Source organism: Nelumbo nucifera, chromosome 5 (assembly GCF_055504915.1).
Source record: "Nelumbo nucifera cultivar China Antique chromosome 5, China Antique-T2T, whole genome shotgun sequence".
Taxonomy (NCBI): Eukaryota; Viridiplantae; Streptophyta; class Magnoliopsida; order Proteales; family Nelumbonaceae; genus Nelumbo; species Nelumbo nucifera.
In genome coordinates, this window is record NC_142653.1 from 6155585 (window position 1) to 6173342 (window position 17758).

General features: G+C 39.7%; 2 protein-coding genes across 7 annotated transcripts in view; one reads left to right on the forward strand and one right to left on the reverse strand.

The window, feature by feature from the left end:
* PRP40A (pre-mRNA-processing protein 40A) overlaps positions 1–3280 on the forward strand; it is a 34385-nt gene extending 31105 nt beyond the window's left edge. The window contains exons 30-31 of one of the 5 annotated variants that reach the window (XM_088887093.1): positions 2888–2912; positions 3166–3280. In XM_088887093.1, coding sequence (XP_088743219.1) covers positions 2888–2897 — 10 coding nt within the window. In that variant the 3' untranslated portion in view covers positions 2898–2912; positions 3166–3280. The other 4 variants (XM_088887089.1, XM_088887092.1, XM_088887090.1 and 1 more) reach the window with 4 other exon arrangements.
* Positions 3281–14398: 11118 nt separating this feature from the next.
* On the reverse strand, positions 14399–15999 carry LOC104609020 (uncharacterized). Of its 2 annotated transcripts, none has more exons than XM_010275208.2 (3): positions 15315–15999; positions 15098–15215; positions 14399–15010 (listed from the first exon to the last, which is right to left on the reverse strand). In XM_010275208.2, exons 1-3 carry the CDS (start codon positions 15855–15857, stop codon positions 14412–14414), a joined length of 1260 nt encoding a protein of 419 aa, XP_010273510.1. In that variant the 5' UTR covers positions 15858–15999; the 3' UTR covers positions 14399–14411. The 2 variants fall into 2 exon arrangements, with proteins under 2 accessions (XP_010273510.1, XP_010273517.1); XM_010275215.3 differs by having other exon boundaries at positions 14399–14971; positions 15315–15993.
* Positions 16000–17758: the final 1759 nt, after the last annotated feature.

Here is a 17758-nt window from a genome sequence, read left to right on the forward strand (position 1 = left end):
ACAAAAAGAAAACTTTGAAAGGTCTACAATAGCCACTGCCTCTCTCTGATTGAGTACTGAGAACTAGAAATGAGAATCCTTTTCATTAACAGTCATTCTTTCCATTGGATGAGAGTGGAACACTAATTCGTCTCATCATCATTTTGTTTCTCTCCCTCTCTTGTAAACTTTTGTCTCCAACTAGACTTCCGGACACACATTTTAGTGGATCCCAACTATTCTAAGAGCATGACATGATGATTTATGTCACAGCAAGAGGTTGTTTTCCTCTTTTTTTTCTTGTGTGTCTTGTAGCCTTTCTGAGTACAGGATGATTTCTCCATCTGGGTTTCCTTCTGGGTCTGGTTTCCTTGAAGTGTGCTTCATTTTTAATGGGAAATCAGTGCCATTTAGTGCTGGAAAGGATGAACCTGTGCATCTCTAAGGAAGGGCATGTTGGGGACGGTCCTTGCTGCAGTTTGAAGAAAATCTACAAGAGGAAGGGGTTGAAAATCATGGCTAGAGGTCAGAATTCTGTGAAGGACAGAGGTGAAGCAAATTCTTTGGAAGTAGGCTCGGTCAAAAAGGCATCAGGATTAGTTTCAACTAAAAAAAAATTGAAGTCTCGCCAGGGGAGGAGGAAAAAGGATTAGGATAAAGTTTGCTGAAGGGAATGAAGGTGAAGTTGGGAAGGAGGACGTGGGGAAGGTGACTGTTGATAGAGTGGGGAAAGCGAATGATCGGGAGATTTGAAAAAAAAAATTGTTGATGAGGAAGTTCAGGTTGAGGACGAAAAGGAAAGGAGGGGGAGTGGAGTTGAAGAGATTCCAAAAGAACATTACACTGAGAAGGGAAGATCGGAAGAGTGGGTATTGATCGACTGGTTGACAGACAAGTGGCAATTGGGATGTCTCTCAGCCTTTTATTTTGGGGGGAGCTGGGGTGGTGAGGAAGGCAGTTGAACACTTGAAAGAAAAAAAACAGAAGGGAAGAATATAACAAAAGGAAAGCAGTTGGGGAATGGGGGAGGTTTGGGAGGAAGGTGAGGACAGGGAAGAATAATATGTTGATGAAGAATGAAGGGCGGTTGACAAAGAGTTTGTAGGTGAGGGGGAGAAGGATGAGAGTATTCGTTTTTTTCCCATTAACTAATTTGTTTACTATAAAAAAATCTCTTGGAGCTGCTGTGTGTTTATCAAAATTCCTGGTGATGAACAAACAACACTAAAATTTCTAATGGTACACCTTCACAAAAATGTTTTTTATAGGAGTTTCTTTGTTCCAGTCTTCCCTTTAACTATTATTCCGTTTTTTCTTCCCAAAGAAATATTCCCTTGTTCATCTGTACATATTTTTACCTATGTCTATAATTTAGAGACTAGAAGCACCGAGTAAACATCCTATAATCAACGGTGGACTGAGGTATCCAAATATAGAACATAATTTTTTTTTTATCAATAACAGATGGCGAAAAGAATAACTCCAAATACTAGATTTGAATGGATACGAGATTGGGAATTAGAATATATTTTCTCACTAGTATTGATTTTTATGTGTATTACCTACCTATAAACAAAAATCCTCGTTTTAGCTGGTATTGCCATGCCTCAAACTGCTTTGATAGGTAATGCCCATTGAGAAGAACAATTGAAGTATAATATCTTAAAGTGAAGCATAATTAAACAAAACCTAAGGAACTAATCAATCCGTTTTATTAGATTACCATATATGCAGGAAATCATTCTCATCAGCTAGTTACAAAACAAGCCATATTATTAAATCGGCAGTGAGTCAAAAACCCCTTAAGTAGGCACCTAGCCCCATCTGCTCACCCTTTCTTGGTAACCCTTTTTTGTCTGGTCTCAATTCCATTGCCAACTTTATATTCCCTTATATTTCCACCACCTGTCATAATCACTTCTTATCCATTGTATAATTACCTATAACTCCCTTCAACTATAATTTTTATGTAATTCTAATAGTACAGCCTATATTTCTGCCTGAGCAGATTCACCAGAACCGACTGGCCTGGGGGTATATGGCTATGTAAAAACTGTTGGAACTTTGAATGGCCACCTTTTCTAGTGGACAGATAGGTTCTAATACTACTGTTCCAATTCTCCCAGACTTATAAATTCTGTGCCATCTTTTTTTTCCTTATTTCAGCAACTAGAACTAGTTACAATTCTTTTTGCTACCATCTAACGAAATTCTGCTTTTCTCTTGAACATGCTCCAGAGATTATCTTGAGAAACTTGCTAATTATGAAACTATTTATAGCCATAGGTAGGATGGACACTAAATAAACAGAAATTTACTTGAGCATTTCTTGTGATCTACCAAGGCATGGATGACTGGGGGGATGTGATCATGGGGAAATTGTTTCAGGGGGATCTTGGGTGAAGGGGATTCGATCTTTAAATTGGTTGCCTTTTTGCCTTGGAATGGTAGAGTAGTGGAGGTGGGCATCATTTGTGGTTTTGAGGTTTAAGAATATTTTCTTATTTTCCATGCAAGTGTTGTAATTTGCTGGCATTGTCCTTTCTTATTTACTTTTTCATTATGAAAGGTTTTTCTATTGATTTGATAAATATTCTTTTGATTCATCATATCTCTGGACGTAGGCGTAGCCATGAAGGCCATGATTTTATAACCTCTAGAATGATAACTAAGTGGTTAATGCAATAGTGGGCACTTGTAATCGGTTCAGTAAGGCCTCTGTCTTGTTTCTGATTTGCAGAAGACGAGGCAACTAGTCACGAAGAAGCTAGAAATATGCGCTAGTTTTTTCTTGTCCTCTCCCCTCTTCCATCTCTTCCCTGAAATGATAGGAGTTGTGGGTTGAAGAGAGAATGGGGAAACCATCATTAGAAATAATGCTAGATTTGGTGCCTTCGATTTTTTCCAGGAAATTATGAAATATTTCTTTCGTAGTGTGACGGTCTGTTTTTATTGGAAAAAAAAGGGAGACTAGTCACAAAGATGCTAAAAATATAGGCTACTTTTTCCTTGCTTCATCCCCTCTTCCATCTCTTCTCTGATAGCACCTGGGTCACCCACTCGATTATGATAGGAGTTGTCGGCTCAAGAGATAACCGGTAAGTCGTTGGAAAAAAATGCAAGTTTAGGAGCTTTCGAGGTTTTTTTTTTTTTTAATTCAGGCTATTATGAGATATTTCTTTCATTGTGTGACGGTCTGTTTCTAAGTGGAGGGGATCGTTTGGGGCAATCTCCTTCGAAGAAACCCGGATTGTTGACTGCTTATTTCAGATGCATGTGAGGCTTATGCAGGGCTAGCTAATTACGATGTCAACCGCACTCTTGCTGGGGTGATTTTATGATTCCATGTCGAGGCTAACCTCATCTTGTCTTGCAGTTTAGAAATTCAAGATTTGTTCACATAAATTGTTTATTATAATTCATTCATGAAGTGCGGAGACTACAAAGTTTGTGAATTGTTGATTATAAGTCATTGTTAATGGAATATATCATGGTCACACAATATACGCCCGTCTTTTTCGTCTGAATTTTTTGACGATCACTCCAGCAGAGGTTTATGCTACTGTCTGTTGAATTTTAATATCATCCATCTTCATAAATGTTAATTATATTCCAAATTTGCAGAATTTATAACATTACTTATAATTGCGTTAATTGTAATCATTCGTATTTATTTACCGAAATATTCTATTTACTCAAACCTGCCAAATTAATAATAATATGGTTGGGTTGGGTTGTGTACCAACACTACCATATTCACCAACCCTTTGGTAGGGCAGTCAATGGGTCCGGGCTATCCGATAAACGCAAACCAAGCGAACTGATTATACCCCTCTGGTTCCATGACTTTTGTTGCGATTGATAACTCTGCGGCTTTAATTTTTTCTTTCCTGAAATAGTGAGGTTATTTTATCAAATTTTAAAATTGTTATTATTTAAATATACATTGTTTTCAGTATAATCGGCTCTGGAACCTAATAACTTGACTATTAACTGGGACTTGTTTTACTAATTGGTTTGGTACTCGTTTTATTTAGACCTGACCCAGACCACACCCAGTGATGGCACTACCCATTTGCCATTCATATGTATTGGTGTCATCCAAATGTACTGGCCATTTTTATTATTATGGCTTGTGAGATTACTTAATTAAAAACGCTTTTTATATTTACTCTTTAACATATTGTAGGCAGACTTGACGGTCTAGAATCAAGTCTCTGTTTGGCTTGTCCAAGAGGTCTGTCGGTTATTTACAAGCCCGACTGACTGCAATTCGGTCTTTTCTTATTTGGTTTACTGTAGATCAAGCTTATGTGCCGAAAAGACCCGAGAAGCCCAAAATGGGTGATTTTCGGGAAGTTCCATGTGAATCTTTTGCATTGTCAGATTTAATGTCTTTGGATTGTCAGATCTACCAGTAAATCTTTCCAAAAAGACTTATCAAATTGCCCTTAAGACTAATTACTAACCTTCATATCCGTGTTTTCAAAGTCTGAGTGAAGGGTGCTTGAATCTCCATGCATCTCAGTCTCGTCTTAGTGTGCCAAAGACTATTATCTCCCATTCTTAAGTCGTGAAGGGCTCAGCCTCTGTGGCTGACTACTATTTCCCATTCTTTAGTGATGGACTAAACCAAAGATGCGGCGATGTATCACAGTCTGCTATTTGATGTTCTCCCTAGACCGGCAAGCCGAAGAGAACACTATCAATGCCAATGGTTGAGGGTGCATTTCTAGCAGGTTGGGCTGGGCTTGTGGTCAACCCGGGTTCAACCCTAAAATTTGGGCTTGAGGCTTGAGCTTGAAAAGAGCCTGAAATCAAGTCCAATTTTTTCAACCTGAGTCCAGTCTATATTGTAATAATATTAGTGTATTGAACAAATAAATAAGCATACAAATAACAAATAAATGCATATGAATGTGTAAGAAAATAGCTTACCTATTTGCCCACTTACCCTCGCATTGGGTGTATTGTATTGTATCATATCATATCTTTGGTGTATTGATACTCCTTTTTAAGTTATTTTTCAATTCTTGTTAATAATTATAAATAACATAAAAATAAACATTGCTATGAAATTTTGAAAAAAATTAAAAATAAAATAAAAAAAGATTTGCATGATTCAAAATGTGTATGTAATACATCCCTTTGAATATCAAACAAGCCATATAAGATCTTAATTTTATATTTTTCGTGTCTTTATTGTTCATGAGACCCAGCCGTTTCACCTTTAGCCTTTTAAAACCTTGGGTTGAATATATCTTTGTCTAATCCAGCCCTAAAAGAACGAAATAGGAAATAATGAGAAAATATGTAGGCAACTTAAACTTGAATCATTCATATACTATTAACCCAACAGGGACTCACAACCCGACCAATATAAGTTACCCCAACAAACCATTTCCAATCCACTATGTAAATGAGCGGGTTTGTATGAGTTAAGCGGGTCCCACTTGCCCACCGTTTGCTGAGGGTAAAGACGTAAAGCCGTAGGAAGTGCCAGGGGTTAATAGTAACTTCGACATTTGCTATAGTAATAAGTTCCTGTTGGAACGGGTGGCCATAAACCCTCGATTTGGAATCTCAACATATAGTAGAATCCACAGGCCATGTGAAAAGCCACACGTTGATGGAGTAGCTTAATAATATCATCCCTGTGAACACACTACAACATACACCAATTACAGTTTTTTATTACATATTATTATTTCTTTTCTAGTAAAAATAAAATTTTTTTCTATAAACTGTTTTTGACTTGTTCACGGGGTGGTTATTTGGGTCTAAGTTGGATGATCATTGAGACACTTGACTTACTCACGGGGTGGTTATTTGTTTTCTATAAACATACACCAATTACTGTTTTTGACTTGTTTGGCTTAGAATGGGCTGAGTGGTCATGTGGTTTAAAACCATGATCATTGAGACACTTGTCTCAATACGAAGGGGTAGAACAAGATTAATGTTGGTGAATTTATCCTTGGTAACGGCTCTTATTTCTTCTTTCATAGGAGAGAGGTTGTGGCAATTACCTATAAAAGGGAATGTGTAGAAGTCACAAAAACACTTGACTGAATATCCTCTTTTTTGGAAGGCTATCAAAACCTCCGAGAAGTTCTGCCCAATTCGGATTGTATTATCAGAGCTTTGTGAAGTCTAAGGTTGTGTTCAAGTGTTGTGGATCCATCAAGAAAAGTGAAAAAGTTATTTTTTGTTTGCAGAATCTTATTTGCATTTTATTTTTGTTACTGTTCTATTATTGTTTTTTAGTTCCAACCTGTGTATTATTATTTTTTGCCATGTAACTGTCGAAGAAGGTCAGGGGATTGAACAATGCTACTTCTCATAGCCCAAGAATTAAAGTTAAGGGGTTGTTTGTAATGTACTGAGATAGATTGCTTTAGCAAAAGAGCTTGATTTAAAATTGCTATGGTATGTCGTATTGTCGTGTCAGTGTATTAAATCAGAAATTCAATGGATTGCGAGATCTGGTACGTGTGGCATGGGCTAAATACTCATGTGCAACTTCACCCTTGTTTTATTCATGCACTGTATTGATAGATGATGTGCATTTCGGCAGCTCCTGGCTAGTAGGTGACTCGAATGCCTGGTTGAATAATCCCTATTTGGAATGTGGTATGGATACCTAGCTGAATGGTTCCTACCTGGAAGGTGGTTTAGACGCCTAACTGAATGGTGATGTGCTGGAGAGGTGGATCTGATGCCTAGCTGAATGGTGACGAGCTGGAGAGGTGGCTCTGATGTCTAATTGAGTGGTGACAAGTTTGAGAAGTGGCTCTGATGTCTAGCTAAATGGTGACGAGCTGGAGAGATGGCTCTGTTGCCTAACTGAGTGGTGACGAGCTGGAGATGTGGCTTTGATGTGAACTGCAAGGAAACAATGTCAGAGTACCCGGGTTGCTTTACTTGGGGTGGGCACTTCGATGCTTAATTTGGCGAATCAGAGATTTTAAGATAGCCAAATGTGAGAGAGCTGGAGAGCTGCGAGAACTAAATTGCACATTTCCCCCCTAGAGTTGGAGGTAATGCCTTTATATAGGCATTGTTTGGCGTGAGCATCACGCAACACGTCTGGAGGTAGTCGTGCACATAGGCCAATCTTTGTGCCTTACTCGATTTCTCCCAAAACATTCGGTGTGAGAGCTGACTTCCGAGAGACCTGGGAGTGATTGGATGCATGCAGAAGTCGACGACGAGCACGTCTCGTAGGTCGCCATCTGGACCTCAATCAGGTCGGCAAGCCCTCGAGGGAGGTCGCTCCCCATGTCGAGGTCGCTTCAGCCGATATTGATGAGGTACCACAGGTCGGCCCTGGAAGAGGTGTTGCTAGTTGCCCTGAGTCGTGAATGAGGTCGTTGGCTAGGTTTCTACGAAGTCGACGGTGGAGGCTTGTCGCTAGGTCAACAACAGGGGCAGGTCGCCAGGTCGGCGACAGTGCCAGGTCGCTAGTTGGCACTCCATCATTTTGGCTAAGGCAAGTTGTCGCCTAGGTGGTTCTGGGTGTCACCCAGTTGTTCCGAGATGCCATGTGTCATGATGTTAGTGGAGCCCGAGCTGACTTGTGGGCATGTCAGCCCACTCCGCGACTTCAGCAGGAAAAACGACGTCCTTGCTTTTGAGGAGCCCGAGCCGCATGGTCATTATGCTCTCCTTTGAGAGCTGAGGTTCAGGCACAGAAGCACTCTTGGGCTTGTGAGGCGGAGCTCCTTCGTCCAGGTCCACGATAGGAGGTTGGGGATGGACCTCCTCCTCCGGAAGCTCGGCTGAGATCGGCTCTGGCGCTGCGACCTCGTGTGGGACGGTAGTTGAAGGACCGGCCTCCCGCGCGAGACTTCTTTGAGGCCTTCCTCTTCTTCCCTCTCTAGAAGCTCGTCAGAGGGTTTTCTGCATCGACGTCCGACATAGTTTCTGCAAGAGAAAAAGGAAGGAGTTAGTCGCGAAGTGAAGTAAATACAAAGTAAGAAAGAGTAATATAAGCGCCGAGGTGGAGGCCTACCAGGAGGACTCAGCCCAGCTCGCACAAGCTTCTCCTCGGCCATGAAATCTTTCATCTCCAGGCTGAGGTCCCTCCAGAAGTTAACGACCGCCCTGGTCTTCGCATCTAGCCTCACCCTGGGGTTTTTAATGGCCACCCACCAGTGAGTCGGGAAGGGCCACCCCTCAGGGTTCCGGACAAAAAAGTACCTCCTCTTCTAGGCCGGTACTTTGTTCGGGCTACTGAATAGGATTTTGAACACAGGGCAGGGGGAGATGTAGTAACTCTGTCGGATATCCCCGCGCAGACAAGCAAAGTTCTTCTTGATCGAACAAATCGAACTAAAAATATCTAAGGACATAGGTCGGTTATACTCGTGGAATAGAGAGATTGTGCCAAATATTGTTCGGATGGAGTTCGGGTGTAATTCGTCAATCGTAATATCAAATAACTTAATAATTTCTACAATGAATGGGTGGTGTGGCAAGCGCAACCTAGCTACGAACTGCTCTTCAAAAACTGCAAGCTCATGGTGACCATGAACCCAAGGGTACCAACCCAAAGGAATACTAAAAACAAGGTTATTGGTAAGACAATAACGGGCTACCAAGGACAGTAACCTGTCTGAGTTCATAGTGGAAGGGCTGAAGTCATCCGGATCCCGACCCTGGGAAGAAGACGGGACCCCCTCTGTGCAGGTCAGTCCCTCCACCCGACCTTTAGGCTCCTCAAGTCGAGATGGCCCGACTTCGGGTAAAGGTGTTTCTCCTAAGAGGCGAGGATGCGAATTGCCTATGAGGAGCCGAGGACTGCACCTCGGAACCCTCAGGCACACTAAAATCACTAAGAAGTCTATCTATACTAGCACTAGACATACCGGAACAGGAAAAGGAAAGGAGAACAAACTAACGAAAGAAGACGAACTCACCAAAAGGATGAAAACAACATCGGAACACAAAGGAAGAGGTGGCGATCTGAAAGACTCCGACGCGACATCGGGAGAGCTCAATCATAAGATTTTTTGGCGAAGGAGAGGGGCCCCTCGGCCCTCTATTTATAATTCACCACATGGTGATCAACGGCTAAGACCTGCGCGATCCAATGGCTCCCATGAAAATCGGTTGCACGACACCCGAGGATGAAATTGGTTGAGCACACTATTTGACGTCCGCGGAGTCTATAAATAGCATGACTTTCGTGCGTGCCCGGGATGTGATTTGGGTCATTTCGTGGTTGAGCTAGATGGTTGAATAGGTACGACCAACAGTTGTCTCTTCAGATTGTCTAGACCCCACGCCAAATCCACCTAGACCCTCCCTGAACTCGTCGCACCGGGTTGGGACCCCTGGCACGAGGAGTGGGGGGCAATTGATGAAGGGTGTTTTGGCGCGACCTAGCAGGAATGGGACACGTAAGCACGATCTGGTTGAAGGATGACAACTCAGCCGGGCGAGCTCAGTTTGCAACGTCCCAGCCACCTCGGCTCCAAACTCACTTTGGCGTAGAGGCATCTCGGGCACCCAGTTCGAAACTAAAGAATCGAAGTATCAGCTTGGGGCTAACAACTCGAATCGCCACGTAACCGACTCTAGAGGTCTCTCCAACAGATCCCGAATCTCTCAGGACCACGATGAGCTAACAGACCCCGATTTTTCCGAGATCACAATAAGGACTCATCCCGGCTCCGCCAGAGTCGGAAGTAAAACAATAAGCCTTCTCTACGAGGTGTTCCTTCAGAAGCGGAACTAACCCCGGAGATCCTGGAGCTCTTTCGTGAGACCCACGACTACTCCAGTATATAAAGGTGGGAACCTCAAGGCAATGGTACGCACGATTACTCTACTCTCTAGCTCTCAAGCTCTCAAACTCTCAAGTATTCAGCTCGCATTACAGTACACTAACTTAAGCATCGGAGCGACCTCGCCGGGTTAGCCACCTCGGGTTCTCTGATCCACTATCTTGCAAAGAGATCCAGCTCACTGCTCGATTGGAAGCCAGATCGCCCTCCAGCTGGGAGTAGTCAGATTGCGCAACAATAGATATCATATTGTGTTGAGAACAATTTGTATTGGCTATTAAGATTGGCCTTTTCTTATTAGTGAGGAAAAAATTAAAGTAACAAAAATATTTGACCATTAAGGTCCAGTTTGCTTTTCGGTAAGTTATTTACCCGGGTAAATGCAGTTATCTGGGTAAGTTTTTCCTGGGAAATACTTACTCGGGTAAGTGCATTTACCCATGTTCTTTTATTTCTCATGTAAATAAGGCAATGACCATTTTAGCCATAAAAATCCATAATTAAAAAGGCTATTTTTGTCCCATTCAAGTGTTGGCAACTTCCCCTAGGTGGAAAAATTATTTACCCACCTAGGAGATGGGTACCACTTACCCGGGTAAGTGATACCCAGGAAAATAAACTTTCCCTGGTCCCCACCCAATTCAGTTTTGCATATGTTTGTTTGTAATTATGATTCACACTCATACCTCATAACAAATTTGTATATTTTTCGATTTACTTTCATTAACAATGTAAATTTGCATCTAAAAAGTTGATGCAAAATTTGCACTACCTTCTCCATACCTCATACCTCTATTCTCTATGGGGACCACACCATTATTGTACCTACCTCACTCCCAAACGAATAACCCTCCTATGGGGACCACACCATTATGTTAAAGTAAAGCAGAATTTGCATTCACATATGCATTTACACTAGTGCAAACAAAATTTGTGTCAGAACCAAACACAGTCTATAAGAGTCCTCATCATTCCCACTTAATGGACCATGGTAGGCATGCTATTCCTATGGATAAACACAGTGTTGGATGATCATATTGAATCAAGGATTTTGCTTTTCTTTCCATGACCATCTTGCTTATTCATTGAACGGGTGAAGAACTTGAGCCTGTGAAGGCAAAACTGAGTTCCATTGGCAATTTATTGGACGAGGAAGGCACTGATACAAAGACCCAAGTGGAATTACTTGGTCTGTTCCACCAAACCGTAGAGAGAACCGTTTATTATTTGTCACTATGTATAGCCTAAAACTTTGTTAGTAAAAGCTTGATCAGATCATTTAGATTGTTTTTTTTTTAATGTCATTAAAGGTGTTTGAGTGAGTAGCATACCATAACAAGGGAATTATTGCCCATTAACAATCTGTTTGGTTTTCAAACAAGATTGGAATTGGAATCCCCATGAATCGAAATCGAAATCACCTATTCCTGATGCTTGTTTGGTTTAGTTGGGAATTGGAATTGGATTCCGACTGTTATTATTTGGTTCATTTGAAATTGGGATCAGAATCAATTGAAGACTTTTAATTTTATATTGGTCTATTTATTATTTTTTATTACTGTATTAATATTTTGTAAATATATAACTATTATTTTGTTAGTACTTTGTTATTATTTTATTAGATTTTATTGTGGTTATTATTATTATAGGTTATTAATATTCTATTATTTTTGTTTATTATTTTAAATTTAATTTGTTATTATTGAATAATTAATATGGTAGTATTTTATTATTCTTTTAATTATATTATATTAATACTTTATTTTTAATTAATTATTATATTATAAATAATATTTTTGCTTTTTATTATTTTTTTATTACTATTTAATATAATTAATTTATGAATGATGTATTAATATATCATTATATTATTATTACTTTAATAATATTTTTATTATTATATTTTATTAATAATTAATTATGCTACTATATTTTATTATTATTTAATAAATAATATATTTGCTTCTATTATTAATTTATTAATATTTTATTACTATTTTACTAATACTTTTAATAGTTTATTAATATTTTAGTATTGATTTAATGATATTTTATTATTTGATTACAATTTTTTTTGGGTTTTTTTTTATCACGAGTTCTTTACTTAACATACCCCGGAATGAGAATCCCATTCCTCAGGGGAAGCTTGCAATGGCCATCCCCATTTGGGGGAATCCCATTCCGCCAAGAATAAAAATCAGAATCTCATTTCTATCAAAGGGTAGAATTCCCATTCCAATTCCAATCACCTATTCCAATAAACCAAACTGATCCTAAAAAGATGAATCGATGAAGGAATCGTATATTTTGCAGATTTGCATGGTAAACTAAAGATCGACATCGTTGATCGTTCCCTTCAATATTTTGAGCGTCAGTTGTGTAGCTTAGGCAGTTACACTGTCTAATTCAGTGATCTGCTGGATCCCATTTAATAATATCTAATACAGACAGATAAGCAATTGAATTCTACTAATAAAAATGAGAAAAAGATGTTGATCGAAATTATTTGCAGATTGCAGTATCCTGACTCTAGGGTCGTCCCATTTAATTTTCTTTCTAGTTGTTTTTTTTTTTTTTTTTGGCTTTTGAGGAACCGTATTTTGTTTTATCCATGAGACTCGTAAAAATGAACAAAAGTAACATTGAACTTTCAGTGCCCCACCTCTTACAACGACAAAATGTCAAGACCTTCCTTGGTTGTACTTCACTTTGAAAATGAGAGCTACTCGGTTATGTAATTATGTTCTAAGCTAGGCTCTATAACTCATCAAATCTTACATTAAAAAAAGAAGGGACCTATCACCCACCATTAGTCAGTCAGTCATTAGATGAATGCCATCAATGAGGCATGCACCTTCATCAATTCATCTATATCACTAGATCAATATTACCTTGTCATGCATTTTTCTCCCTGTTTTTGCTTAAACATGATCTCAGGACTATTAACCTTCTGATTTGAGCCTTGTAGTCTTTTACATTTGGTCCACATAAATGATGAAGGCCACCACATGACCGGATATCCGATGTTTGAATTGAAGCAAAACAAGCCAAACCTATTCATTTTTGCTCCTCCTATTACGCTTTCTTCTTCCAGTATATGTGTTTTACTGCTGAGAGAGAGTGGTACCCATTTGCTTCTTTTGGTGTCTAGTAGCTCGTTCCTCAAAATTAATATTTTTTTGGAGGGGGGAGGGGTTGCAGAGAGAACCATCCTAGTGGCTAGTGGTCTTAGAATATGCAATTGTACACTAAATCATCAATCGGCCCTAATATGGACCATGCCGAACACCCTAAAGCCCAAAGACCAGACCCAGTCCGCCGAGGACTCGGAAAGCTGCTACTGTACTGTGGGAAATTCTAGTCATTCTAGACGAACCCTAGACCCTGTTGTATTAGCACTTAGCAGTAGGTGAATTGACTGACAAAAACTAAAGGGTTACCGCTTTTCAATTTGTGCTCATAAATAGGTTTAGTGCCGTTTTCATTCCCTCGGTTGAATTTAATTCCATTTCCATCGCTGGCAGGTCTCATTTGGACGGTAGACATTTTGAGTAAATAGTAATTCTTCTTGATAGTAGACATTTTGAGTAACTACTAACTCCCGAATGTGTAGTATTCTGAAGACTACAGCCCCACCACCATTAACGGATCACATATCACGACACTTTGTGAGAGTAGCTGCTTCAGTTTCAATGCAATCAATTCCTAGCTTCAATGGAAGTTTTAGAATTATAACGACGGATATGACCCAACATTTCAAGCATTGGACACTTGGACTCTCGATCAGGTCCCATAATATTCCGAATGGGGACCAGAATAAAAGGACCCCCCGCATATAAGTCGTGCTAACTTATTAAAAGGGTCGGTTTAACGTAACTGACAGTCTGGATCGAGGGGAGCGACCAACCGGAGGGTCACCTCAACCTACTCCATGCACAGTCTGGATTTTCAAATAGCTAGAGGGATCAATCCGGCAGGAAGACATAGACAACCTACCTCCCTGCTGGAAAGCCTTTTTTTTTTTTTAATCCAAAGAGCAGTTAAGCTCATCCATTAGAATTAATGAATTATTCCCGCAGTTTAACAGACTTCGGGGCCTTCCATCTTTCAGTGCTAACTTGGAAAATAAATTGGGCGGGCCTCTATCTTTGTCAGTACTGATTAATCTGAGAAAAAATTTTCACCTAATCCATCCCTTGCAGACCCACGTGCATGTGGTACAAATACCCAACTTTCGTACTAAATGCAAGGAGATGAGTTGCCAATTGCTTTTTAATTAAATTCCCCTCTCTGCATGTAGTTGAAGGTCGCTAACACATCAACATCCATATTTCATTACTTTTAGTTTCTTTATTTCTACTTTACATAAAAGTAAATATCTTTTCTCTGTAAATATATTGGGTGTCAATTTGGGCAGATGAAAATCCATGTTTTGAGATGATTAATCAGTATTTAATTAGAACTCACTACTCCGCTGCATGTACATAAGCTTTCAAGATTTCAAATTCAAACGCGCGCTATGAAAACTTAAATGAAATGGCTGGTCTCACTTCACCAGCCCCAGCTGGTATCTAAGCACTCCTAAAGACTAGCAACATTGAAAGATGAGGGGGCAAGTAAAAAGAGAAGAGTGTGAATGAATTATTTACTAATTAGCGCAAAGATATATATATATAAGCCAATCATGTCTGTAATAATCTCATTCCTCATCTCTTCGAAGATGGCATCTCCTATCTCCATCGCTATCTCATTTTTTATCTGTGGCTGGAATTCACTCCACCCTTCTGTTGAGTATGAAAAATCAGAACGTATCAGTTCGGTTATGTTTGTTTCGTCTACAGATTGTTTACCCCATGAGTAAATCCGCTCACAGATAATCTTCCCAATCTCCTCGGTCCCTAAGAATTCATGATCACCCTGATGCCTTCTTACCTTCCTTCCATGAGTCTCTATTGTCTCCCTTATGCAGTCAAAAAGAAGCTGTCTTGTTTGCTGCAACACCCTTTTTGTCTTCAAGTATTGGGAAGAACCAGACCCACTAAGCTCATGAATTGCTGCATATCCAGTGGAGCCGTATTTTTCCTTCAGTGATTGTACAAGTAATTCCAATAGAGAAGCTGAGACTATGGATTCTTCTGTAACTTTCTTTGATAGATTAAAGCTCGTATCCTTTTTGCTTCTTGCTTTGGGGCAGCACTGCACTGTTTTGTTGTTTGATGAACAACAAAAACAAGTGTTCTCTTTCAGCATCAGAACAAGGAAGGAAAAAAAAAATTATTATCTTATCTTAATGTAAATTTAAGCAGACGGAGCATGCAAAGACTAACTCTGGTTTTGGAGTGGGGAACCTCTATCACAGGATTCTTCTTCTAATACTGACACCGGACTGAGTTGTTTTCCATCTTCAACGACGCATCCCCATTGAAGTTTATCATCCGTATAAGCCTGTTAGCTTTGTGAGTAATAAAAGCTGAACCACATGTATATATATATAACACATCACGGGATAGAAAGTATAGAAAGCATATAAGAGAACCCCCTTACCTCTTGTTCTTCTTTCAGATTGTAAGTCTTAAAAGCTCTGAAAGTTTCTGCAGGACAAGATGAAATGTTCTTTCTTTGAGAGGACAGAGACTCTTCTGCATCGCTTTCAGAACAGGAATCAAATAATGTGATGCTGCTGGCAGATGAAAACCTATCAAGTTGTTTAGCTTGTTGGGTATTTGCGCCTCCCATCGCAGAGACATTAACGCCTCCATCTTCAGAAGCTCTGCGATCGCAATTTGATAATTTCCGGTTGTCACCGACAAAAACAAGTTTGCTGAATACTAGCTTCAGCACCTTCGGATAGTGGAAAATCCCTTTCCTTCTCTCTAGTTCTAAACCACAACTGCCCAAATTCTTAGAATGCGTACGTGAATTGAGAGGGCAGCAATGATGTCTACTGGTTTCTGAAATCGAGATTCTCTTCAGATACCCTCTTTCAGAAAGGTATTCTTCTAGCTGAAAAGGTTCTTGTTGCTCTTGGAGAAGCTCGCCGAGCTTCCTTGCCTGGCCTGGTTTGGAGAGGGAGGATACCAATGCCATTAGACCTCCCAGATAAAATGGGTTAGAAGAGATGAGGAGGAGGAAAATGTGGTTTTAGGGGTTTGTCAGTGGATAGATGAAGTCATTGAGGTGGTGGAGACTTAATTGGGATAGACAAAGCGTATCCGTCAGTTTGGGACCGGATCATACGCAGCATCAGAGACAGTAATCCTGATTTAACATAAGTAAGACTTTTTTTTGGTTGACCTTACGCTGCGTTTGGTTGCGAAGAAAATGAGAGAAAGATAAAATAAAATAAAAAGATTTGCTTTGATGAGAGACAAATAATATTTTATAAATTACAATAAATAACAATAATAATCAACTTCATATTACCGGTTGCAGCCTCAAGAATTCTAAATTCATCATTTTTCATTTTTAGCTGCTTCTTGCTTTTGATTTTTACATGTCGGGAAGATAATGACTTGGATGCAATATTTTACACCAATTTGCAGTGAGTGATCAAAACAATAATGTGGTATCATATATTAATACATATGTCCCGTCTATCATGCTGACCAAATCAATATTTGCATGTTCTGTTTGTACCAAACTTTATAAAAATCGTTAGAATGTAATTGATCATGTGGGTGGACCAGAGTTTGGGCAATGCTTGTGCAACGCTTGTTACCCCCCATCTCTCTAACTTTTGTTTTTCACTTATTTCTTTTCCTATTTTCAATTATATCCTTCACCTCTCTTTCCACTTTTCAACCTTTTTGTGTCCCTTGCCATCATTCTCTACAACTCACTAACCAGTGCACGCTGGCAAAGTAATCGACAAGCATAAAAACCTTTTTTTTTTTATTTCTTCAAAGAAGCTCAGCGAGAGATTTCACAGGTACCCATACCATCATACCATATATAGGAATTTGGATTTACTCCCCACAGAAGAAAGTTGTAGCTGTGCACATGAATGACAATTTACGAATAGTGAGATGTTCCCAATGTGCTGCTCTAAGTGCTGTGAGGCTCGCACTCTCTTGAGAGTAAATCCGGACTTATATAGAGATTGTGTAGCCTTCCAAGTTCCATCCATCCACCAGTTGTTTATTTTTCTTTATCCAAAGCTAGGATGTTGATTCATCGAAGCGGGCCTTTAATACATTTTAACAATCCAATGGTTACAAGTGCATGAGTACCTTCCTGAATCAACGGCCCAACATTAAGTGAAAAGGGAAATTTAAATAATTGTTCAAAACTTGAAATGGTACAAGCACCTGATCAAGACTTTTCTTTTTTATTTTTTATTTTTCCTTCTTGATCTAACTAAGGTTCGACTATGATACCGGAAGGTTATAATATTGGAAAAGCTTTACACCCAATCAAGAGGTGACCAATAATCATACGAGTAGTTTAACTTTAATTGAAGAGGAAATGTTGCAACATATAACAGAATCAGCAAAGCTCCGCCATCTATTGATAATCTGAAACCCGGTTTACCCGTCACCCTTCAATTTGTAACCTGGACGGATAGAAAATCAGAATGCTCAGCTAACTGGGGGTCATGGTTTCGCAGGTTAATCGACCACTTAGCCTAGCCCTACTCAAATCATGGAAACTGATTTATTTAACTGGGGACCCGGAAAGATCACTGGTTCAACCGCCTAATCCGGTCCATGTCTGGCATCACTTTGTGAAGCATAACCAAGTAGCTCCAGCTTTCTAATATTTGTCGGGCCCACGTGGTTGGCCATTTAATAGTCATACTTCCTACCACCCAGTCAAGTAGTCAACTACACCAAGTCCTTACCCCACTGCAGTTAACACGCATCAACTCCCCCATACTACATGCAGTGATGCAGGCAATTCTTGTCTCAAACAAGAGGCATGACAAAATTTGAAAACACATGGTGACAACGCATCAATGGACATGTAATGTCCAACACATCTTAACAATG

Coding starts and splice junctions, on each gene's coding strand:
- LOC104609020 (XM_010275208.2), bottom strand. CDS start 15,857: ATGGCATTGGTATCCTCCCTCTCCAAACCAGGCCAGGCAAGGAAGCTC. Junction 15,216..15,314: donor ATCTGAAAGAAGAACAAGAG/GTAAGGGGGTTC, acceptor CAAAGCTAACAG/GCTTATACGGATGATAAACT. Junction 15,011..15,097: donor TTCCCCACTCCAAAACCAGA/GTTAGTCTTTGC, acceptor TGATGCTGAAAG/AGAACACTTGTTTTTGTTGT.